Raw genomic sequence first — 26,232 nt, 5'->3', positions numbered from 1 at the left:
AGCGGGAAAGGATTCTTGTCCCAGGCTGACACGAGGCATGCTGCAGGGGGTGAAGGATTGAACTAGACGAAAGGTATCACTTCGATTGCTGCCACCATTTTCCCTAGGATCCTTATCGCGGATCGGATGGTATGAGGGACTGGTTGGCGTAGTGTCCGGACTCCCTGAGAATTATCAACCCTCAGCAAGTGTCGAAGATAATTCCTAGGAAGGAGATCCTCTGAGCTGGCACAAAGGATGATTTCTTTGCATTGACCAACCATCTAAGCGGCAAGAGTATCTAGCGTGATGTTGACAACTTCCTCACATGCCCGTATTGACGGGCCCTTGACCAAGAGGTCGTCCAGATAAGGCAAGACGATGTTGGCCCAGACGTGGTGAAAACAGAGTCGGCAGCCGCCCACTTTGCTGGTGTCGTCTGGTAAAGACCTCGAGTCATTTGGCCGATGATCCTTAGGATCTGGGTCCCCTCGATCTGGCCTGTTGAGCACGCATTCTCACCAATGGGTTGGCTCTATATGACCTGCCGCTCCCTATCCTGGTTGGGGCAGCCTGAGGTGGCAGAATTGGGCCCCGTAGTCCACCCGGAGTCTTTTAACGCATGACCCCAGACAGTCTCTTATTCGGGTCCCGGACCAGGCTCAGGCTGCCACCTGACCAATGCCGTCACGCCCAGCCTAGAATGGCCGGTGGCACTGCGAAAGACCCGAAAACGTGCCTGAACCGGGTGACGAAAAAACGATCTAACCTTCTGTTGGGGGAGAAACCCGCTCTTTCTTCCTGTGGAGTCGGAGATAAGTTGATCCAAAAATAGGCGGCCGCACTGATCAGGCAGAGAAGTCAAGGACTTCTTGGAAGTAGAATCGGCCCGCCATGTCCTCAACCATAGGGCTCTTCAGATAGAGATTGCATTAGCGGCAGCAAGTGCTGAACAATTGGCCGCATCCAAAAACGCATTCATTACATAATCTCCGACTATCGTCATCTGACCTGTGACCTCCGAGATCTCTGCAGGTAGATCCTGGTCCTGCGCGACCTTGTTTAATGTTTCTGACTATGATATCATAGCCTTGGCTACCCAAGTTGCTGCGAACGAGGGAGCGAGTGCAGACCCTGACGCCTCATATACTGAACGAGCTAGGCTCTCAATAAGGCAGTCCGTGGGATCTTTAATCGAGGAAACCCTAGGGACAGATAACAGGGTCTTAGTGGCCAGGCGTGAAACCGGAGGATCCACTATCAGGGATTCCATCCAGTGTTTACGGAGGTCCGGAGCAAACGGATAACGCGTTTCGAGTGCCCTTTAACCCGAGAAAAACGCCGTTTTGGACGTTCTGTGCCGCTGCACTATGTCCTCAAACTCAGGGTGAGGTAAAAATTCTGTGCGTCCGCTTCACTTGTTTACATGCCACTTTATGCCCCGTAGCCGCTGCGGTATCATCCTCAATCCCCAGGGTCTGATTGATGGCTTCTATGAGGCTGTCCACTGTTTCACGTGACTCTGGAGTGTCCAGGTCAATGGGCTCGTCTGAGTCGCAATCTGAGGTCTGCTCGCTATCAACCACTGGTGACGGGGAGGGGAGCGAGAAGCAGACCTTACGGATGCCGAAGGCACCGGATGGACTGGGCGACACCGTGTGGATTAGTTTCCCCTGGGTCTGCCTGGAGTGAGGGCGGCCCCTGCAGGCCGGAGGCTCCTGTGAGGTGGAGGTACCCTCTAAAGGCGGCGACACTGTCCCTGCCCCTATCTGGGGCTTGAAGGGATTCTATTGCTCTCGTAAGCGACACCATGTACTGTGACAGTGATCAGGCCCACTCCGGGGGATTTGACACATTGGTCGCGGTCGCAGGGGAGGGCTCCTGGTCGCGTTTGGATTCGCAGGCTTCGCATAAACGCTTGCTCTGCGCCCGCGGAAATGCAGTCCGACAAGAGATGCATGCCGCGTAAAAGAACGTGTGCATCTTTGCTTTTTTCGGACATGCTGTATCTGTCCGCTGCTGAGGATATGGGGAAGAGGTAGCCCCTCATTTTTCCCTAGCGTGGCCTCTCGGGCAGCACTTACCCCAGTCCTGCACCCCCCCCCGACCTGGATGCTTCCTTTAAATCGTGCACTGAAGCCTCGATTTTTACCGCCGCCGAGTGCGGGCTGCCGGAAGTGACACGCGGCCCCGAGGGCGGAACTTCCGGCCGCAGCCGTGGCCTCAATTTTTCCCCTACCCGACCGGGGTGGGGAGGGGGGGCGCGGTACCAAAAAATGGCGCTACTGACCGGCGCAGCGTTCCCGTCCTGACGGATCCAGCCCTTCTCTTGCATGGCTAGTGGACGCCGCCTGCTGCGGCTGTGGGCTCCAGCCCGAAATCTTCGCAGGAGCCCTCCCCGACCCTCTCCTCACCGATGATCCTCTTCAGCCTGAGCGCAGGTATGTGAGGGGGTCTTTGATAAAAAATAGGACGGTGCAGGCACCCTAGCTCCATCTAACCTCTTCAGGGGGTGAGGAAAGGGACCGTCCGCCACCTTGCAGCACCGCCGTCTAGCGTTGGTGGAGCAGTGGGGGCCGCACAGACTAGTCTTGTGCCTCTGTGCAAGCCCATGGTTTCAACACCTAGGGGTGGACAGGGCTAAGTCTGGCATAATGTCCCACGTCGCGGGAAAGGATACGTGGAGGGATACTCGCACGTGCTCGCCCATTGATGGTTTGGGGAAATCGGATCCTTTCAATAGGATGCGTTGCCCCTGTCTCATCTTCATAAAATAAACAAAAATAGAAGTCTGGGGAAAAGTCCCAGCTACGTCCCTCGGTGCGGGAAAGGATACGCGGAGACGATACTCAACGCATGCTCGCCCGTTGATGGTTTGGGGAGATCGGACCCTTTCAATAGGATCCGTCGCCCCTGTCTCATCTTCATAGTAAACTAGAAAAAAAAAAAAAATAGTCTGGAGAGATCCAGACTGTGTGTGCCTCCATAGGACACTAAGCAAAAAACTGATTTCCGCCCGCAATAGGGGCGAGGGTGTATACTGCGGAGGAGGAGCTAACCTCTTTTTTTCACTTAGTGTCAGCCTCCTAGCGGCAGAAGCATACACCCACAGTATCTGTGTCCCCCAATGAGACGAAGGAGAAAAATGTGATTCAAAACATTGAGGAAACTCAAACATGTCTGAATGAGGCCTTAAATCAAATCCTACTCTGCCAAGTGATTGGAATCTGCAACCTAAAACTGGATAAACACATTGCAAACACAATTGTAAGAACATTTTTTCGTTTTAGATCATAAAAGTGAATTTACAGTATGTGATGCATATCCCAAGATGCTTTAAGCAAATCACTGGAGGTGTACGTTTATGAAAGAACTACAATGATATGTAAAAGTTTGGGCACCCTTGTCAAAATTACTGTTATTGTGAAGTTTTTTTTTCTTCATTTTAAAAATTCCAAAAAGGAAAATGAGTGGACATTTGCTTGCTCATATACCTTTGACCAAGTTTCAGACGTTAATTAGCCTGTTAGGGTTATGACTAATTAAGGTCTGAAACTTGGTCAAAGGTATATGAGCAAGCAAATGTCCACTCATTTTCCTTTTTGGAATTTTTAAAATGAAGGTTTGGCCGATATGAGTTATGGACACCGCCTCTCAGGGCTCATCTACAACATTCTATAATGCTGCAGATAACCCCCGATCCGACCTGCAAGAGAAGAATAATGAGTTTTATTATACTCACCTGTAATTATCTGCGCTGTTGAGCGCAGAGGAAAGTACTGCAGTGCGCAGGCGCCGGGATAGGTCAGAGAGGCCCAGTGCCTGCGCACTGCAGTAGTTTCCTTTGCCCTCACCATGGAAGATTAGTATGCCTGCGCAGGAGTGCGATGCCGGAGAGTCATGAAGCAAGCGGGTGGGCGGCATCGCAAGAAGATCTTGCAGGTCGGATCGGGGGATTATCTACAGCATTATAGAATAAGCCCTGAAAGGCGGTGGCCGTGACTCGTATCAGCCAAACCTGGTGACAGGTTCCCTTTAATAGGAAAGGCCAAGTGGTGCAAATTTCCAAGCTTCATAAAAACCCAGCCTCCTCTTCTAACCGTGTGCCAAAAAACAGCAGCCATGGGTTCTCCTAAGCAGCTGACTTGATCTCTGAAAAAGAAAATGGTGGGGACCCACAAAGCAGGAGAAGGCTATAAAAAGATAGCAAAGTGTTTTCAAGTTGTCCTTTCCTCAGTTTGAAATGTAATTAAGAAATTGCAGTTAACATGAATAGCTGAGGTCAAGATAAAGTCTGGATGACCAAGCAAAATTTCAGTGCGAGCTGGAATTGTGGTACATTATTCTACTGTTCAGACACACCTGCACAAATATGACCTTCATGGAAGAGTCCTCAGGAGAAAACCTCTCCTGCGTCCTCAAAAAAAAAAAAAAAAATCATGGTCAGAAGTTTGGAAAAGAACATCTAACGAGTTTACAAGCTGTGATACTTTCAAAAGGTGGTGCTGTTAGGTATTAACCAAGCAGGGTGCCCAAGCTTTGGCATTGACCCATTTTCCTCTTTGGAATTTTTAAAGTGTAAAAGATGAATATATATTTGCCTAAAATACAAAGGAATTGTGTCACCTTTAACTTTAGGCCTTTTAGATATCATTTCATCTTCAACTTGCTTAACTGTTCACAATAACAGTACTTTTGACCACTGTATATACTGTATTTTACCAGACGAACTTTGCACTTACTACTTAATTACTAACAAAGCTATGAACATAGAATACAACCATAACAGACACTGACAGCAACAAATAAAATTAGCTCATCTTCAACATTTACTGCTACAGTTTCAACTGCTAAAATATATAGAGAAAATGACCAATATGTCAACATACTTGAAGCACCTCGCTCTGTCAGAATGTACAGGTTTAGTAGCCTGAGGGTAGCTAAAATAAAACAAAAAGAAATATTATATTAATTCTATTTTTAATTAAATAAGCTAATTTATTTTAGTTCACAATGGAGGTTTTCTCATGTATACCCCTGGATTGTTTATTTGAATAGGACTGTGTAAAAGTTACTTTAGTATTATAACAATTTTCTGTTATGGGAAAACCCTTTTAATTGAGAGGGTAGCCTGCCATTTTTCCCTACAAACTAGCTTATTGCAGAGGATTGTGCTGCTACGGGCTTCAGCAAACAGACTGTTTTTTGAACACTTATACAATGACCCTTGAAATAGGTTGGTATAATTCTTAAAGTGACACGGTTATCAGGACATTACATCCACTAACTGATGGCATGTGAGTAAGGAGCCTTTAATCCTTATTAATATCATCCCTCTCTTTTTAGAATTTTATTTTGCCATCTTAGAAAAATGCAGTGTTGAAATCTAGTTGCATATACAGGGAGCAGACTCTGCACTTCCAGCTCTCTCTTTCCCAGGTAGGCTTTGGTCTCTGATTGACAGGTCATTCTTCTCTCAGTGACTTGCCTACAGTGCCCAAAATTTTGCGCAGTAATCTCCTGATGACATCGCGAGAACAGTACTATTGATCTGCGCATGTGCCGTACCCTCTGAGAAGATGACACCAAGGCAATCATGGGGCCTCCACAAAACATCAGGTGGTAGGAGCACGCCGAGAGAAGAGTAACCTGCCCGTCAGAAAATGGAGGCCGCTGGCAGGAGGGTAAAAAAAAGAAAGCGGATTTACCAAAGAAGTCAAAATAAAATTATACAAGGAAAGTTTGAATTAAATAAGGATTAAAGGCTCCTTACTCACGCCATTAGTTAGGGGTGTAATGTCCGAATCTTTTTAAATGTGCAGTTGTGTAAAACAAACTTGCCTTTCCACTTTGGTCATTAGGAGATGCGATAGTGAGAACCTGCTAAGCTACCTTTACACAAGTCATACAGAAATGGATGTGTGAGTATATTGTCAGATTACTCCCGCTTCCAAATGAAATTAAGCAAATATAAAAGCAGATATGGGAATTTTCACATCCTCACTAACCTGGAGTGTGGCATCTCCCAAAAGATCCAATCATTCGCGGCCACTGCTCCTACTCTGAAAGTATTTTGTAAGCACCAGTCTGCAGACATAAGGGGTGTTTGCAAGGACTCAAGTGACAGAATGGCTTGATGTCTACTCAAGTCATAAATGCGTATAATGCCAGTCTTTTCTGCTACCATCAACTGGAAGAAAGGAGAAATACTATGTTACAACAAAAACATAAGAGACAAAAGAAGAATTAGGGTAAAGAAAAGAATGAGACATTTTAAGAAAGTTGAAGAATTGCACATGTTCAAACAATTGTATTCTTATTAGACAAGTTTTCTAAAATAATTTTTAGGTAAATCTACAGTTAGGTCCATATATATTTGGACAGAGACAACATTTTTCTAATTTTGGTTCTAGACATTACCACAATGAATTTTAAACAAAACAATTCAGATGCAGTTGAAGTTCAGACTTTCAGCTTTCATTTGAGGGTATCCACATTAAAATTGGATGAAGGGTTTAGGAATTTCAGCTCCTTAACATGTGCCACCTTGTTTTTAAAGGGACCAAATGTAATTGGACAGATTAAATAATTGTAAATAAAATGTTCATTTCTAGTACTTGATTGAAAACCCTTTGTTGGCAATGACTGCCTGAAGTCATGAACTCATGGACAATCACCAGACGCTGCGTTTCCTCCTTTTTGATGCTCTGCCAGGCCTTCACTGCGGTGGTTTTCAGTTGTTGTTTGTTTGTGGGCCTTTCTGTCTGAAGATTAGTCTTTAACAAGTGAAATGCATGCTCAATTGGGTTGAGATCAGGTGACTGACTTGTCCATTCAAGAATATTCCACTTCTTTGCTTTAATAAACTCCTGGGTTGCTTTGGCTTTATGTTTTGGGTCATTGTCCATCTGTAGTATGAAACGACGACCAATCAGTTTGGCTGCATTTGGCTGGATCTGAGCACACAGTATGGCTCTGAATACCTCAGAATTCATTCGGCTGCTTCTGTCCTGTGTCACATCAATAAACACTAGTGACCCAGTGCCACTGGCAGCCATGCATGCACAAGCCATCACACCGCCTCCGCCGTGTTTTTCAGATGATGTGGTATGCTTTGGATCATGAGCTGTACCATGCCTTCGCCATACTTTTCTCTTTCCATCATTCTGGTAGAGGTTGATCTTGGTTTCATCTGTCCAAAGAATGTTCTTCCAGAACTGTGCTGGCTTTTTTAGATGTTTTTTAATCAAAGTCCAGTCTAGCCTTTTTCTTCTTGATGCTTATGAGTGGTTTGCACCATGCAGTGAACCCTCTGTATTTACTTTCATGCAGTCTTCTCTTTATGGTAGATTTGGATATTGATACAACTACAGTAAACTACAGACAGTCTCAGGTTGGCGCCGTTATACTGATAACAATGATTCCTTGGTGATGAAATCTGTCTTGTGGTTGTTGTTTAATCTGTATTTTTAGTTTTCAGTTACTGTGATTCTCGTGCTTTGCTTAACTTTTGGTGCTCTGGCCTCATCATCATCATTCTAACGATAGATGCTGCTGCGAATGCACTGCCACCATTTTGCTGGACTGAATTTTTTTTTTTTAACCCCTTCACTACCAAGGGTGGTTTGCACGTTAACTCCCGGGCCAATTTTTACAATTCTGACCACTGTACCTTTGAGGTCATAACTCTGGAACGCTTTCATGGATCCCGGTGATTCTGACATTGTTTTCTCGTGACATATTGTACTTCATGTTAGTGGTAAAATTTCATTCAAATAACTTGCGTTTATTTGTGAGAAAAACGGAAATTTGGCGAAAATTTTGAAAATTTCGCAATTTTCCAACTTTGAATTTTTTTGCCCTTAAATCACAGCAATACGGCACACAAAAAACTTAATACATAACATTTCCCACATGTTTACTTTACATCAGCACAATTTTGGAACCAAAATTTTTTTTTGTTAGGAAGTTATAAGGGTTAAAAATTGACCAGCGATTTCTCATTTTTGCAACACCATTTTATTTTTAGGGACCACTTCACATTTGAAGCCACTTTGAGGGGTATATATGATAGAAAATACCCAAAAGTGACACCATTCTAAAAACTGCACCCCTTAAGGTGCTTAAAACCACATTCAAGAAGTTTATTAACCCTTTAGGTGCGTCACAGGAATTTTTTGAATATTAAAAAAAAAATGAACATTTAACTTTTTTTCACAAAAAAAATACTTCAGGTTCAATTTTCTTAATTTTACCAAGGGTAACAGGAGAAATTGGACTGCAAAAGTTATTGTGCAATTTGTCCTGAGTACGCTGATACCTGATATGTGGGGGGGAACCACTGTTTCGGCGCATGGCAGACCTCAGTAGGGAAGGAGCGCCGTTTGACTTTTTCAATGCAAAATTGGCTGGAATTCAGATCGGACGCCATGTCGCGTTTGGAGAGCCCCTGATGTACCTAAACAGTGGAAACCCCCCAAGTGACCCCATTTTGGAAACTAGATCCCCCAAGGAACTTATCCAGATATGTGGTGAGAACTTTGAACCCACAAGGGCTTCACAGAAGTTTATAACGTACAGCGGTACAATTAAAATCATATTTTTTCCACAAAAATGATCTTTTCACCCCCAATTTTTATTTTTCCAAGGGTAACAGGACCCTAAAAGTTATTGTGCAATTTGTCCCGAGTACGCTGATACCCCATATGTGGGTGTAAATGACTATTTGGGCGCATAGCAGAGCTCGGAAGGGAAGCAGCGCCATTTGACGTTTTTGGCTAGAATTGAGAACGGACACCATGTCGCGATTGGAAAACCCCTGATGTACCAAAACAGTGGAAACCCCCCACAAATGACACCATTTTGGAATCTAGATCCCCCAAGGAACTTATCTAGATGTGTGGTGAGAACTTTGAACCCCCAAGGGCTTCACTGAAGTTTATAACGTCCGGGCGTGAAAATAAAAAAATCGTATTTTTTCCACAAACATGATCTTTTCATCCCCATTTTTTTATTTTCCCAAGGGTAACAGGAGAAATTGGACCCCAAAAGTTGTTGTCCAATTTGTCCTGAGTACGCTGATACCTCATATGTGGGAGAAAACTACTGTATGGGCACACGTCGGGGCTCGGAAGGGAAGTAGTGACGTTTTGGAATGCAGACTTTGATGGATTGGTCTGCGGGTGTCATGTGCGTTTGGAGAGCCCCTGATGTACCTAAACTATTGAAACTCCCCACAAGTGACCCCATTTTGGAAACTAGACCCCCCACGGAGCTTATCTAGATGTGTGGAGAGCACTTTGAACCCCCAAGTGCTTCACAGAAGTTTATAACGCCTGGGCGTGAAAATAAAAAAAACATTGTTTTCCGCAAAATTATATTTTTGCCCCCAATTTTTTATTTTCCTAAGGGTAACAGAAGAAATTGGACCCCAAAAGTTGTTTTGTAATTTGTCCTGAGTAGGCTGATACCCTACATGTGGGGGTAAAACACTGTTTGAGCACATGGCAGAGCTTGGAAGGGAAGGAGCACCATTTGACTTTTTCAACGCAGAATTGGCTGGAATTGAGATCAGACGCCATGTTGCCTTTGGAGAGCACCTGATGTGCCCAAACAGTGGAAACCCCCAATTATAACTCCAACCCTAACCTCAACACACCCCTAACCCTAATCTGAGCCCTAGCCCTACCCTAACCCTAGCGGGAAAATGGAAATAAATACATTTTCTTTTAGTTTTATTATTTTTCCCTAACTAAGTGGGTGATAACGGGGGGTTTGATTTACGATTTATGACGGTTTTTATGTTTGGCGGCTGTCGCACGCTAAAAGACGCTTTTTATTGTAAAAATAGTTTTTGCATCACCACATATTGTGAGCTATAATTTTTCCGTATTTTGACCCACCGAGTCATGTGAGGTCTTATTTTTTGCGGGACGAGTTGACGTTTTTATTGGTACCATTTTCGGGCACGTGACATTTTTTGATCTCTTTTTATTCCGATTTTTGGGACGCAGAATGAACAAAAACCAGCGTTTCATGAATTTCTTTTGGGGGGTGCATTTACACCGTTCCGCGTGCGGTAAAATTGATAACGCGTTATTATTCTTCGGGTCAGTACGGTTACAGCAATACCTCATTTAGGTCGTTTTTTTATGTTTTGTCGGTTTTTTGCAATGAAAACAATTTTATATAAAAAATAATTATTTTTGTATCGCTTTATTCTGCGAGCTATAACTTTTTTATTTTTTTGCGGATGATGCTGTATGGCGGCTCGTTTTTTGCGGGACAAGATGACGTTTTCAGCGGTACCATGGATATTTATATGCGTCTTTTTGATCGCGCGTTATTGCACTTTTTGTTCGGTGGTATGATAATAAATCATTTTTTGCTTCGTTTTTTATTTTTTATTTTTTAAGGGGTTCGCTAAAGGGGTTAACTAATGGGACAGTTTTATAGGGCAGGTCATTACGGACGCGGCGATACCAAATATGTGTACTTTTATTGTTTTTGTTTTTTTTATTTTGAAAAAATGGATTTATTGGGGAATATTTTTTTTTTTTTTTTACTAATTTATTTAGCGATTTTTTTAAAATTATTTTTAACACTTTTTTTTTTTTACTTTATTACCTTGTCCCAGGTGGGACATCACTGTCCTGTGACAGATCGCTGATCTGTCACATCACAGATCACTGTGACAGATCAGCGATCTGTCACAGGCACTACTGCAGACTTCCTCATGCCTGCGCTTTGCAGGCAGTGAGGAAGTCAGCTCCCTGCAGGCCCCCGTCGCCATCTTGGATCCGGGGGCCTGTAGGGAAAGAGCCCCCCGCAGCAGCGCTGCACATTGCGCTGCCGTGGGGGGCTCAGGGAAGCACGGAGGGAGCCCTCTCCCTGCCGATGCTTCCCTTTAACCCCCAGTACACCGCGATCGCGTTTGATCGCGGTGTGCAAGGGGTTAACGTGTCGGGGGCGGTCCGTGACCACCCCTGACACATTGTGCCGGGTGTCAGCTATGATAATTAGCTGACACTCGGCCGCGATCAGCGGCGCTCACCACGTGGGCGCCGCTGATCGCGATGACGTAATATTCCGTCCATGGTAATTAGGTCCATGGTCACATGGACGGAATATTACGTCAATTGTAGGTAAGGGGTTAAAGACAACAATGTTATCTGTGCAAGAGCAGTATTTAGAATAGAACACAGGTCACTGAAGGTTCAGTGACCTATCATATAAGCCAGAATAATGACGATGAGGCCAGAGCACTAAAATAAAAGACCCCCACACACACAGGCCGCCCCAAAGCACGAGAATTTCATTAACTAAAACCTACAAATATAGATTAAACAACAAGCACAAGACGGATTTCATCACCCAGGTATCATTTTAGTCAGTGTAACAGCAATAACCTGACAATGACTGTTGTTTACTTAGCAAAATTCTGATGACAGGTTTGCTTTGAGTTATTTTATACAGTTAACTGGTTGTCTCATTTTCAGGAGCGCACCACTCTTCGGCTTCCTGTCTCTGCTGCATCACAGGAGAGTGGAAGCACTGAAGTTGGTGGGATGCAGCCAGCTTTAGAGCAGCACTTGCAAGCTGTATTGCAAACATTGTGCGTGCCCCTTGCTTAGAAAACTGGCCATCTGTTTGATGTCCTGTAACCTTTTCAATGAGCTGTAGTCTATAGAATTAAAAATCCCCCTGTTCTTGAGAATGGGGAAGATGTTAATATGAAGCAATTTGCAATGCTGCTTTTTTTTTTTTTACAAGCACTTTGTAATTTTACCAATTTAATAAGATCAGAAAACCCTTTTGAAGGAGATACCAGGTTTGTGTTGTGACTCTTGTGAGTTTTGATGATCAGAATAGAGCATCAAGTTGCAATATTCAGTAAAAAATGGAAATTTAATGGACCCATCATATGTTAATAGCCTTGAAAAAAAGAACATGATCTGTCCAGGATCCTCTAAGAATCATGTCCACTTGGGCAGATCTACTTCTATACACAACATAATTATTTATTTTACTCATTTATATAGCGCCATTAATTCCACCGCTTTACAGACATTTGGCACTGTCCCCATTGGGGCTCACAATCTAAATTTCCTATCAGTATGTCTTTGGAATGTGGGAGGAAACTGGAGTACCTAGAGGAAACCCACACAAACACGGGGAGAACATACAAACTCCTTGCAGGTCTTGTCCTTGGTGGGATTTGAACCCAGGACCCCAGTGTTGCAAGACAGGAGTGCTAAAAACTGAGCCACCATAATCCCCATAAAGATATATAACTGCTTACAGAATTGAATATATACACTGCTCAAAAAAAATAAAGGGAACACTCAAATAACACATCCTAGATCTGAATAAATGAAATATTATCATTGAATACTTTGATCTGTACAAAGTTGAATGTGCTGACAACAAAATCACACAAAAATCATCAATGGAAATCAAATTTATTAACCAATTGAGGCTTGGATTTGGAGTCACACACAAAATTAAAGTGGAATGTAATGTCTTTAAAACAAGTCAAAATGATGCTCAATATTGTGTGTGGCCTCCACGTGCCTGTATGACCTCCCTACAATGCCTGGGCATGCTCCTGATGAGGCAGCGGATGGTCTCCTGAGGGATCGCCTCCCAGACCTGGACTAAAGCATCCACCGACTCCTGGACAGTCTGTGGTGCAACGTGACGTTGGTGAATGGTGCCAGACATGATGTGTTCAATCGGATTCAGGTCTGGGGAACGGGCGGGCCAGTCCATAGCTTCAATGCCTTCATCTTGCAGGAACTGCTGACACACTCCAGCCACATGAGGTCTGGCATTGTCCTGAATTAGGAGGAACCCAGAGCCAACCGCACCAGCATATGGTCTCAGAAGGAGTCCGGGGATTTCATCTCGGTACCTAATGGCAGTCAGGCTACCTTTGGCAAACACATGGAGGACTGTGCAGCCCTCCAAAGGAATGCCACCCCACACCATTACTGACCCACTGCCAAACGGTCATGCTGAAGGACGTTGCAGGCAGCAGATCGCTCTCCACGGCGTCTCCAGACTCTGTCACGTCTGTCACATGTACTCAGTGTGAACCTGCTTTCATCTGTGAAGAGCACAGGGCGCCAGTGGCGAATTTGCCAATCCTGGTGTTCTGTGGCAAATGCCAAGTGTTCTGCATGGTGTTAGGCTGTGAGCACAACCCCCATCTGTGGACGCCGGGCACTCAGACCATCCTCATGGAGTCGGTTTCTAATCGTTTGTCAAGACACAGGCACATTTGTGGCCTGCTGGAGGTAATTTTGCAGGGCTCTGGCAGTGTTCCTCCTTGCACAAAGGCGAAGGTAGCAGTCCTGCTGCTGGGTTGTTGCCCTCCTATGGCCCTCTCCACTTCTCCTGGTGTACTGGCCTGTCTCCTGGTAGCACCTCCAGCCTTTGGACACTATGCTGATAGACACAGCAAACCTTCTTGCCACAGCTCGCATTGATGTGCTATCCTGGATGAGCTGCACTACCTGAGCCACTTGTGTGGATTGTAGTGTCCGTCTCATGCTACCACGAGTGTGAAAGCACAACCAACAGTCAAAAGTGACCAAAAAATCAGCCAGAAAGCATTGGTACTGAGATGTTGTCTGTGGTCCTCATCTGCAGTACCACTCCTTTATTGAGTGTGTCTTGATAATTGCCAATAATTTCCATCTGTTGTCTATTCCATTTGCACAACAGCATGTGAAATTGTCAAACAGTGTTGCTTCCTAAGTGGACAGTTTGATTTCACAGAAGTTTGATTTACTTGGAATTATATTCTGTTGTTTAAGTGTTCCCTTTATTTTTTGAGCAGTATATATATTTGACTATTTGATAAAGAGTAACTTTAGTTTTAATTTTCATTTCATAAATCAAATAATGCATGTGAAAATAAGAAACTTTGAAATCTTATAAGAGAAATCTGCTTCTTTCTCCTCTTCTTTCATGGATCAAATCGGTTAAATCTGTGTTCAGTAAAGATAGATTTTCATATTAGATTTGAGATGACCGTTGGCCCTTTTAAAATTCTATAGAGGGGGAGGCAGGAGAAGCCAGAGACATACATAAATTCTGCTGCAAGTTCTACTGAAAGGGAAGTTATAGTTCTCCATAGAGCTTTATGAGCACCAATTGACATTATCTCAGCAATAAGAAAATATCTAATACTAATAATCTCTAATCACTAATAATTTATTATACAACTAAAATAGGATTTATTAATTGATGGAGACATAAGAATAATTCAAACCTTGTAAGCTTCGAGCGGATGCCAAACCACACTCATCCCAGGGGAGCGCAGCATAAACACTGCAATTTGGTTACCAGCTAAGTCCCAAATTCTGATAAAAAAAAGAAATAAATGCATACAATTTATTTTGGAGTAACCATTCATATAAGGAAGCTTAATGTATTTTTTTTTCTTTTAAAAGGACTGTTAAAAAGAGAAAACACAGAAATAAATTCCTTGCTAAGTCTTCTCCTTTCCTCTGATATCACAACTGAAGCCCAAAAATATATAAAGAAATATTCTCTCTGTGTTTTGCAGGCGAGGTACCATTTGTCTGCTCTCTTTGTCAATATTCTGCATCTGACTGTAAGATTACTTGCTGTAAGAAATCTTGCTGCAATTTAACTTGCTGCAGAACAAGCCTCTTGCTTATCCTGTCTACAACGGGAGACAAAGTAGTCAAAGGAAAAATTGTAAAAGAACAAGAGGAAATTACAACATTTGGGATTCAAAGGATTTCTCAGGGGAACAAGCAGACAATCAAACAAGTTTATCTCCTCTTTTATCATTTATTTCCCAGATCAGGTGTTCCTTTAAAGCTGTTGTCTCATCAGAATGCCGCCGATTCTGGACTAGATTGTCAGGTTTTTGCCACCTACTCTGAGAGCAGTACAGTGTAGAGTCAGTGACTGACTCCAATGATGTGTTACTTACTTGGCTCGTTGTTGTAGTTTTGATAAAAATCACTATATTATCAGCAGGAGATTATCACTAGAAAACTAGTAAACCTGCTGCTAGGTAGTCCTCCATATTCATGACACCTGTATAACCCTGCCCCCACCACCGAGTGGCAGCTTTCCGCCTATCCACGGTATACACAGAAAGCTGCCAATCAGTGATGTGGGCAGGGTTATACAAAGCTCTGCATTCAGAGAACTGCTAGATCTGCAGCAGATAAGACATTAATTTTATCAAAACTGCTGTAAGCAGCCCAGTAAGGGACACACCACTGGAATCAGGGTCTCTGCCCCTACATCATACTGTTCTCAGATGGGGTAGTAAAAATAGATTCTATTTAAAGGGGTTGTCCTGCCAAAATTAAAAGTCTATACTAGTAATGAGCAAGGCCCACTGGATGGCTCATCACTAGATGGGGTGTGGCCTTGTTCACTACAAGTGTATGGAGAGAGGCTGCACCAACTAAGACAGGGAGTTTGCAGAAAGCATACGTATCCACCGGTCCCGGCTCAGACACCGGTGAATTCTCGCAGTGCACAGTGCGTGTGCTGGGAAGATTCATAAGTCTGCAGTCACAGAGTGATTGCAGACTTATCAATTTAGACCGAACAACCCCTTTTCCCTTTGGAAGCCAAGACCAGGTATAGTGCTGTGCAAATTAATTGGGACAAAGCATTTTTTTTTTAAAGTAAAATCGTAAGTTGGTTACCAGTTAGTGATTCAAACCAGTTTTAACTGCTTTGAACAGGTGTGAGCGCCTGTTCAAAGCAGTTAAAACTGGTTTGAATCACTGACTGGTAACCAACTTACGATTTACTTAAAAAAATGCTTTGTCCCAACTAATTTGCACAGCACTGTATTTCTTGTAATAATATTACACGGCAACCATTTAGATAAATGTGATGTGCATTGCAATGGTTCCCTATGTACACCCATATATTATCATTTGTTTGTTGCTCATGCAGAAATAAACCTAAATCACTTTCTGTATACCTCTGTACATCTGCAGGCCATATCTCCACTTCAAACATACTGTAGCATTAAATATGCATTTTTGTATTACAATATTAATTTTGATCTGCCAATAAACATATAAGTGTGGTAGAGTTGGTGTGACTCCGTTCATCAACCACTTCAGTAATCTCCGATGGCTGGATGGGAGCCCTGAAATCTGTCTCATACCTCCCGGCATTCGTGGCTTTTCTTCTGATTAGCCAGACTGGTGTGATGTCACATGTGCCAGGCCGGCTAATTAAAAGAAGAGCCATGGATATCAGGAGGAGGTTCTCAGGGCTCTTGTTCAGTGACCACATATTCATGTCCTGGTTACTGGCCTGCGAATCGATTCGTACCAACTCTTAACAGCATTGATTTCACAAAATAAATACCCTTATATAGGAAGATCAATGAATTCTCCCTGTGCCCATACTGCTCCTCCGCCATAGAAGCCCTAAAATTAGGACGCTCCTCAAAAAAGGAATTTAATGTCATTTGCAATAAGATTTTGGATAAGAAAATGAAAGAACACGCACTGCGCCTGAAATATTGTTTTAGCATTCAGCAATACAGATGCTATCAAGAGGTTAAATGGTAGATTAACATTAACCGTTATTGCTCTAGCGTCTAAAAATGGATGTGCCTTCTGCAAGATGTGTACATGACAAGAGAAATGATATATCTGGAGCGAGAGGAATAAGAGCAAGCTGACCTTTTAAAAACGCTCTTGGTGTTCTTTTAGAATGTACTTGCTTTTTAATATATTTGGCAATGGTTTCTGGTTTGCATCCAATGTCATAAAGCTTTCTCAACATTTAAGCCATCATTACACAGAATCCATGTGGAGCAACTGCTGACAATGTGGTAATTTCAATTAAAGCAAAGAAAGACTTTAAAATGCCCATAAGAGGCTTGAGTTTTTAACTATGAAGATAGGATTTCATTCAGCAAAACTAGAAACACGGGGAATCATTTAGAAGGATTAACATTCCAAACGTCACACCTAAAACATACCTTCATCGATTAAATCGGGCAAAATTTATTAATAACTTTGGCACATTTATGGCAGTAATAAACAGCTGTAGATTTCCATCACAAAATCCATAATTTTCTCTTAAAGTAGTTGTTCTTTTTCAATAAATGAATATCCACGACTGCAGGTTAATAAAGAAATTAAGTGGGCTGTACTCATCTTCCCTGGATCCACTGGCGAGACTCCGCTGATGCTACCGATGTCTGGCATCGGCCGTGGAACTGACATCACGTCGACAGCACAGCAAACAATGAGAGAGCTCAGAGCCTATGTCACTGTTGAGACGGAATGCCCCTTTTTTAGGCTAGTTTCACACTAGCGTTTATGAGCGCAGCGACGGCCTGCGCACGGCCGCCGCTAAGCCCCGCCTCCGCCGGTAGCTCCGCCTACCGGCACATGACGCTGCATGCGCCCCCTATCTTTATCACTGGGGGCGCAGGCCGTGCGCTGTATGCGTTTGGCGGCGCATGCGTCCTTTTGACGGTGCGCCGACCTGCGCCAAACGCAACCTGCTGCATCAGGCGAAATTAAAGGACTCAGCGGGCTGACGGGGTTGCTCTCCTTTTCTCCTGTTGTATTCTTCGGAGGGATCCGTTGGCTCTTTTCCCTGCTTGGTATCTGTATTTTTATTTTCAGGTTTTTGGGATCGCGTTTTTGGATCTCTGTTGGACGCAAGTCTTTTCTGGAAGAACTGGAAACTATTGTAATTTACCTGGCTGCAATCTACAAGTCATGTGGAAGTCCCAAGAGATTGGAATAAGTTGAAGGACTGTTGGACGGGGTTAACAGACTTTTGTATAAAGTGCGCTCTCTCCTCCATGTTAGGAGGGGGATGGAAAGATGGGATGAGCATTTGTTGGGGGAGGTTTTTTGCTGTTTGGGGGGAGGGGGGAAAGCATTTATATAATGTACGTCACTCTGATCACTGCAGTTATGGCTCCAGCTGTAATTGGATGAACAAATGCAGGGCAATATGTTATGGGGAGGAAAAATGTCTGGAAGAATGAGAGTTGTGAGTTGGAATGTCAGGGCTTTGGCGTCTGATGTGAAACGGCAAGCTGTGTTTAAGTTTTTGAATGATGTCAAGCCGTCAGTGATATGTTTGCAGGAAACACATATGGTAAAAGAGAGAACACATTTGTTAGACAAAAGATGGGTGCAGGCAGGATAACATGCTACATATTCAACATATTCTAGGGGGGTTAGCATTCTCATTTGTGCTGGGGTACGCTTTGAGTACCACAAAGTGATAATAGACCAGAAGGGTAGATTTGTATGCCTTCTCTGTAAATTGTATGGATCCTTGATGTGGCTAGTCTCAATATATATTCCACCGCCATATTGTGGGAAACTGCTCCACAGGGTCCTAGAGGTAATTGAAGAAACCCCGGGGGTACCGTTTTTGATAATATTCCAGACACACATTGGGACAGGGGTAGACGCGAGCCACTGAGACCGGGACGTAACTGTACACCATTTGGAGTGGTCCTGAAGGAAACTGCTTTACATGATTTATCGAGGATTTCTCATCCTGGTGTATATAAGTACTCCTGTTTCTCGTCCTCCTTTGCATCTTTGTCAAGAATTGACCTGGCATTGGGAAATACTCAGATGCTTGGCCTTGTTGGGGAAGTAACGTATATGGCTAGGACAATATCGGACCATTCACCAATGAGTGTGATATTTGAGGTGTTGGGATCTTGGCCTGCTAGAGGGGGCATGTGGAGGCTAAATCCATTCTTGTTATAACTTATTGACATGAACGGACATATAAGGGGTGATATTAGAGAATATTTTAAAATTAACGCTGGGAGGGCTTCGGTATTGATGGTATGGGGAGCAATGAAGGTTTATTTTAGAGGTCTCTGCATTCAAGAGATATCTTCGGTAAAGGCAGAAACTGGTAGGAAGGATCAGATGCTGATTAGTGAATTGGAGGAAGCAGAGGCGGCATTAATCGATGACTGGTCCCTGGAAGCACAGGGTAGGTTCAAAGAAGCGTAGGCTAGAGTATGTCAGATGGCAATGAAAGCGGCGGAACGCATGAGAATATTTAAAAATATGAAATACTTTAAGGGGGATAGGGCGGAGGCCATCTCCTTTCTAGGATAGTGGCGGCACAGAGAGATTCCACACATATAGCCGCTCTGAGGGGAAGGGATGGGCGTGAACATACTGGTAGCAGGGCAGTTTTGGAGGTGATGACGGAGTATTATTCGGATCTTTACAAATCACATGTTGCAAACGGTGGATGAGATTGATGGTTATTTGATGCAGGTACACAACCCCCCAGACTCTCGGCGGCCGATCGGGGGCTTCTTGAGGAGCCATTTAATTTGGAGGAACTTGATGCTGCTTTGGCCTCTATACCTAATGATAAAGCCCCAGGGGTGGATGGGATCCAGGGGGAGGTGTATAAAAAAATATATAGAGGTGCTTCTACCTGCTTTGCCGGAGGTGTATGGTGTCGGTTTGGTGGATGGGGAGCTGCCACGGTCCATGCCGAGGGGCAATAATTGTGTTGCCGAAGCAGGGTAAGGATCCGGTAGATCCAGCTTCTTATCGTCCAATCTCGCTATTGATTACAGATGTTAAAATCCTGGCTAAGATGTTGGTTAACTGCATTAATAAGGTGATACCAACAGTGAAACATCAGGATCAATCCAGGTTTATGCCCAATAGTTCTACAGCACATAATCTCAGGCGATTGTTTCTCAATATGCAGTCAAGGGTGGATAATGTAGGTCAGAGGGTTGTGGTGTCTTTGGCTGCCGCTAAGCCATTTGATAGTGTGGAGGTATTTGTGGGTGGTTCTGATGGCTATGGGTTTTGGTGAGAAATTTATAAGTTGGGTGCAGCTGTTATACGCGTCTCTGAGAGCTAAGGTACGGGTGAACGGTCTTCTGTCTGGGGATTTTCCATTGTATAGGGGAAAGCGTCAGGGGTATCCACTGTCTCCTCTGCTGTTTGTGATTGCTAGAGAGCCTCTGGCGGAATTAATACGGAGGGATAGTGGTATAAAGGGATATAGATATGGAAGTCATGAAGAAAAGATAGCCTTGTACGCGGATGATGTGTTATTGTTTCTAGAAGATGCGCAAGAGTTTTTGAGGGTTGCTATGCATAGCATTACTAAATTTGAGGCTCTGTCGCGATTATCTATTAACTGGGACAAGTCTGTGTTGCTACCCCTGGACGTGGCGGCTCCTCTGACACTAGACCCTGTGATTCCCTTACGGGCGATTCATGAGTTTAAATATCTGGGTATTGTGATTTAGGCTAAGATAGAGGACTACGTGCGGCTCAACCGGACTCCTTTGCTTGGGAAATTTCAGCAGAAGATTGGGGCTTGGAAAAGGCTATTTCTGTCGGTCGCCGGTAGAGTTAATCTGATTAAAATGATATTTATGCCTCAGCTCCTCTACATATTGCATAATGTTCCAGTGTGGTTGGCACAAAGTAAACTCTATAGGATTAATACTCTATTTAGGGATTTGATTTGAAAGGGTGGACGGGCACGCATCAAATTAGAGCATCTGCAAAGATCAAAGGACGTAGGTGGTTTCTAACCCCTGGATTTATTACATAGCATCCCAATGTGAGCATATGGTGGGCTGGGGAGAATTTAGCCAGTGCACATCAGTTGGGATAATCACTGAATACATAGTGGGGAAGGGTCCATTGTTAGCTAGTTTGGAAGCGGGCAGATTCAGAATGAACCCAAGAAAATTCCCAACCATAGTCATGATGGGGAAGGTTTTGGCAGAAAATTAAACAGTGGAGAAGTGTAACAGAATTTACATAGCATACGTTGCCGGGTTAGTTCATGTTAAAGGAAAATGTATTAATCTGCTCTGATCATTTTGTATCTGTATGGAGGTTGTGTCAGACTGTGTTACAATCTGGATATATGTTTTAATAAAAATTACTTGATTAAAAAAAAATAAAGAATCTAGACGTGTTTGTTGTCTATGAACTCGTAATGACCTGGAGAATCATAATGGCAGGTCAGTTTTAGCATTTAGTGATCCTAGTAAAAAAAGCAAAACAAAAAACTGTGGTATTTCACCGCACTTGGAATTTTTTTCCCGTTTTCTAGTACCCGACATGGTAAAACCAATGGTGTTTTTAAAAAAAATAAGCCCTCATACGGCCATTTTGACCAAAAAAAAAAAAAAATTATGGCTCTGGGAAAAAGGGGAGAAAAAATGAAAATGCAAAACCAAAAATACCTCTGGTTGTTAAGGGGTTAAGTCACTTCATTGAATATTTCAACATCAAATATCAAAAGTAAAGTTTGAGAATCAAAGCAAAAGGATTTATGCAATTACTCGCCCATTACCAGTAACAACTAAAAAGACAATTTAAAGCAATCTTAAATGGACAAAAATTGTGTTCTTTCCTACCTGCATGTGTGGTCATCACTGACACTTGCAATTTCATTTCCATCGGAAGATGAAAAAACCACGTCATTTATGTAGGCCTGATGACCCTGCAGGACCTTCCAAATGGAAATTGGAGAGCATGTGTCAAGAATTTCATAAGATATGATTACTTTAGAAATGTTATGATTACTATTACAACCAACATGCTAATGATACCGGATGATTACAATCAAAAAATGTCTACAAGTGAAAAATTACAAGTTTATTGCAGGGAATGTGAGTACAGAGTTACATGAGTCTTCTGCTTCCTAAGGACCAGGCCTAATTTGGTATTAATCTCTACACCAAATTCATATACACTCGTGTATAAGCCGACCCCCCCAATTTTGCCACAAAAAACTGGGAAAACTTATTGACTCGCGTATAAGCCTAGGGTGGAAAATGCAGCAGCTACTGGTAAATTTCAAAAATAAAAATAGATACCAATAAAAGTAAAATTAATTGAGACATCAGTAGGTTAAATGTTTTTGAATATCCATATTGAATCAGGAGCCTCATATAATGCTTCATACAGTTCATGATGGCCCCATAAGATGCTCCTTACAAAATACACCCCATATAATGCTGCACAAAGGTTAATAATGGCCCCATAAGATGCTCCATAGAATAATATGCCCCATATGCTGCTCCATAAAGGTTATGGCCCCATAAAATGCTCCATAGATTATGCCCCCATAAGATGCTTCATAGATTATGCCCCCATAAGATGCTTCATAGATTATGCCCCCATAAGATGCTTCATAGATTATGCCCCCATAAGATGCTCCATAGATTATTCCCCCAATAAGATGCTCCATAGATTATGCCCCCATAAGATGCTCCATAGATTATGCCCCCATAAGATGCTCCATAGATTATGCCCCATAAAATGCGCCATAGATTATGCCCCATAAAATGCGCCATAGATTATGCTGCTGCTGCAAATAAAAAAAAATGACATTCTCACCTCTCGTCGCTGGGGGCCAGGTGCCAGTGACACCGCTGGCTCAGGACGCGGCACCTGACATATTCACCTGTCCCCGGTCCATCGCTGCACCCGCTCTGTCTTCCGGGTCCTCTGTCAGTGACGTTCAGGCAGTAGAGGGTGCGACACGCACTAAGGCTAGTTTCACACTAGCGTTTTGGAGCGCAGCGACGGCCTGCGCACGGCCGCCGCTAAGCCTCGCCCCTGCCGGTAGCTCCGCCCACTGGCGCATGACGCTGCATGCGCCCTGCGTCCCCTATCTTTATCACAGGGGGCGCAGGCCGTGCGCAGTATGCGTTTGGCGGCGCATGCGCCTTTTTGACGGTGCGCCGACGCAACCAAAATGCAGCAGGTTGCGTTTGGCGCACCGTCAAAATGACGCATGCGCCGCCAAACGCATACTGCGCACGGCCTGCGCCCCCTGTGATAAAGATAGGGGACGCAGGGCGCATGCAGCGTCATGCGCCGGTGGGCGGAGCTACCGGCGGGGGAGCGGCAGGGGCGGGGCTTAGCGGCGGCCGTGCGCAGGCCGTCGCTGCGCTCCAAAACGCTAGTGTGAAACTAGCCTAACTACGTCATCACGCCCTCTGCTGCCTGAACGTCACTGACAGAGCACGAGGAAGACAGAGTGGCCGCAGCGATGGACCGGGGACAGGTGAATATCGCATATACTAACCCCCTCCTTGTGTGGTCTCTGGTCCCTGCGTCTCCTGCAGCTCTTCCTTCAGTGGTCATGTGATACCGCTCATTAAAGTCATGAATATGTGCATATTCATGACTTTACTGAGCGGTACCACGTGACCGCTGAAGGAAGGCGTGGAAGAAGCAGGGGGCTGCAGAGTCGTGCGGGGGGGGGGGGGGGGGGGGAGTATGATCTGACACCCTCGCTCCCCCACCGAACCCCTAGTGTATATGACTCGCTTACAAGCCGAGAGGGGGACTTTCAGCCCAAAAAAATGGGATGAAAATATCGGCTTATACGCGCGTATATACGGTAGCTTTATTTATGTTTAAATAGATATGTACAATAAATGTTTTTATTTATAAGAATTCATTCACTTTCGTGTCACCATACTGTCAACTGAGCTATACAAGGCTTATTTTTCATGGAACAAGCGGTAGATTACACGGCTTACATTTTTGGGCACAAACAGCTTTTTGATCACTTTTTTTTTCCTTTTTTTGCGGGAGGGATGAAGAGAAAAGTCCGCAATACTGGCATTGTTTTCTGTTCTTACTTTTCCATTTACTGTGTGGAATAAAGATACAGTTTTATAGTATGGGTCCATAAGATTACAGTGAAACCCATATTATAAAAGGTGTTATTTTTCATGTTTACTACTTTTGAACAAGAAAAGAACTTTATTTTATTAAGTCGGAGTCATAATTTTTTTGTTCACATTGCTGTGTGGAAGCTAGTTTTTTTTTGGGGTAATGAGCTATAGAGTTTTTTAAACCAATCTGAGATCCGTACAAATTTTTGCTAGTTTTTTCATTGATTTTATGGCTGTATGACCAAAAATGACAATTTTGGAATAGATTTTCATATTTTTTTCATGGTGTTCACCGTGTTGGATAAATAATGAAAAAGTTTCTTTCGACTGGTCATTATGGACACGTCAACACTAGATATGTCCTTTTTTTAAACAACTTTTATGTGTGAAAAAACAGGAATTTTTTAACAGTTGAATTTTTTTTTTTTTTTTACACTTTTTTACCAACAAGGGTACTTGTACTGATTATGTAGTGCTGTACAGTGTATTATCCAGCCTGTCACGATCTAGGTTAGGCCTCCAATTGCCATAAAAACGTTCAGCTCACTATGCTTGCGCTGCAGGGGTTCGATGAAGTAACAGGGATGTTAATTTCCCTCTTTAATGGCTCAATTGCAACTCTGTTTTTAGTGACGCGAGCTAACGTCTTTTTTTTTTTACAAGCAGTGACAGTCTATGGGGCTGTTCACATGTTCGAATTTTTCATTAGGCCGAGTGATCCATGCAAAATCGCCAAGACATAGCAATGCAAGCCTATGGGTTCGGGGAAAAAAAAAAAAAAAAAAAAAAATTCGGACAGCACTAGGATGCCACCCATAGTTTTTATTGTGTAAAAGCGCCAAAAGATAAAAAGATATAAATGTAGTATCACTGTAATCGTACTGACCTGAAGAATAAAGCTGCCTTAACAATTTTACTATAGTATATAAAAAAAAAAATTCCTGAATTGCTGGTTTTTGTTCATTCTGCCTCCTAAAAATCAGAATAGAAAGCGATTAAATACTGTCATGTGCCCAAAAATGGTACCAATAAAATGTCAACTTGTCCCGCAAAAAAAAAAGCTGCTACATGACTATGTCAAACGCAATATGGAAAAATTATAGCTATCTATAATTTCCGATATGAATCTTGTATCGCTGTAATCGCACCGACCCAAACAATAAAGTCGTCTAATCACTGACATTGCACGAGGAACGGCATAAAAAATAAATAAAACCAATTCTTCATCTGCTGTTGATTTTTTAATTCTACCTCCCAAAGATCGCAGTAAGGTTCAGCTCACATTTATCCTGCGCTATGCGTCTTCGTGTAAATCTCTGAAATACGTGATTCAGAAGGAACCCTCAGCTCAAGATTCCCTATAAATGAGGCAGATGGATGCACTGTGGATACTGTCTGGCCACCTATGATACGGTAGTGACTGTCTTTTCTAGTGTGCATAAAATAGCGATTGTCCACAGTTTTGTGCACTTCTGAAAAGAAGGACAATGCTGAACAGAGGCCAGACAGAGTCCAGAGTGACTCCACTGCCTCATTATAGTGAGAAGATCCCTCAGGGTTTTTCATCTGAATCACGTCACAAAGAGGTTTAAAAGTAAACCCCGATGTAAGTGCTCAGCGTAGAGCGCCAGATAAATGTGATCCTAAATGTTATGTAAAATGTTCCTAACAAAAGCTTCAACTCAATCCACAAAAAAAAGCAAGTCCCCCCCCCCCTTAGGTCTGTCATCTGTTCATGGAATTATAGGGGGCTTCTTTGATATTGGTTTTACAAAGGCTCTGGAAAGCAATATAGCACCTTGCCCCACAAAAGAAATTCTGCGCTCTCAAATCCAAATGCCCCTTTCCTTCTGAGCCCCACAATGTGCCTAAACCACAGTTAGAATCCACATGTTTGGTATTTCTGTCGATATGCCAGAGCCCGCCGTGCATGTCCCCAGAAGTGTTACCAGGGCGTAATGTACTAGTTACTACAACGTACTAGTGACTACAATGGCAGTTTGCAATTTTCACTCAGCAACATCCACTACTGCTTGTTTCTGGAAAACACCCATTGAGTTAAAATGGTCACCTGCACATTAATTCCCAAAAAGGGATTCTGCCTTCTAGCACTTAGGGGCTCTGTATATGGAGTCTGCAAACTATCCTAGGAAAATCTGCTCTTCTGGAGGCAAATAGTGCTCCGTTCCTCCAGAGTCTTGCCGTGTGGCTAAGTAGTACTGCACAGCCACATCTGGGGTATTCCTACATTCAGCAGAAATTGTGGGACAAATTTGGTGCTATTTTTACCCATTCCCCAGTGTGAAAATATAAAATTTGGGGCTAAAACAACATTTTAGTAGAAAAAATGTAATTATTTTTCTTCACTGCCAAATGGTATAAAATTTTGTGACACACCTGTGGTGTCAATATGATCACTGCACCCCTAGATGAATTCATTGAGAGCTGTAGTTTGTAAAATGGGGTCACTTATGAGGGTTTCTCCTGTTCTGGCACTTCAGGGCTCTACCAATGTGACATGGTACAGTCAAACCAGTCCAGCAAAA

The 26,232-nt window shown here is 43.3% G+C and overlaps 1 protein-coding gene across 3 annotated transcripts in view; it reads right to left on the bottom strand.

The window, feature by feature from the left end:
• The window catches only part of NUP37 (nucleoporin 37), a 71,232-nt gene that overhangs the window by 10,816 nt on the left and 34,184 nt on the right, over nucleotides 1-26,232 (bottom strand). For all 3 annotated transcript variants that reach the window (XM_073575170.1, XM_073575168.1, XM_073575169.1), the window contains exons 5-8: nucleotides 21,410-21,504; nucleotides 14,258-14,348; nucleotides 5,988-6,169; nucleotides 4,869-4,919 (exon numbers count right to left, since the gene is read on the bottom strand). In XM_073575170.1, the coding sequence (XP_073431271.1) occupies nucleotides 4,869-4,919; nucleotides 5,988-6,169; nucleotides 14,258-14,348; nucleotides 21,410-21,504 (419 nt within the window). The remainder of the gene's footprint in view (nucleotides 1-4,868; nucleotides 4,920-5,987; nucleotides 6,170-14,257; nucleotides 14,349-21,409; nucleotides 21,505-26,232) is intronic.

This window comes from Dendrobates tinctorius, unplaced genomic scaffold, assembly GCF_039654945.1.
Source record: "Dendrobates tinctorius isolate UK_male_01 unplaced genomic scaffold, ASM3965494v1 ptg000043l, whole genome shotgun sequence".
In the NCBI taxonomy this organism is placed as follows: Eukaryota; Metazoa; Chordata; class Amphibia; order Anura; family Dendrobatidae; genus Dendrobates; species Dendrobates tinctorius.
The sequence above is the reverse complement of the archived record's forward strand: the minus strand, read 5'-3'. Positions and strand labels throughout refer to the sequence as shown.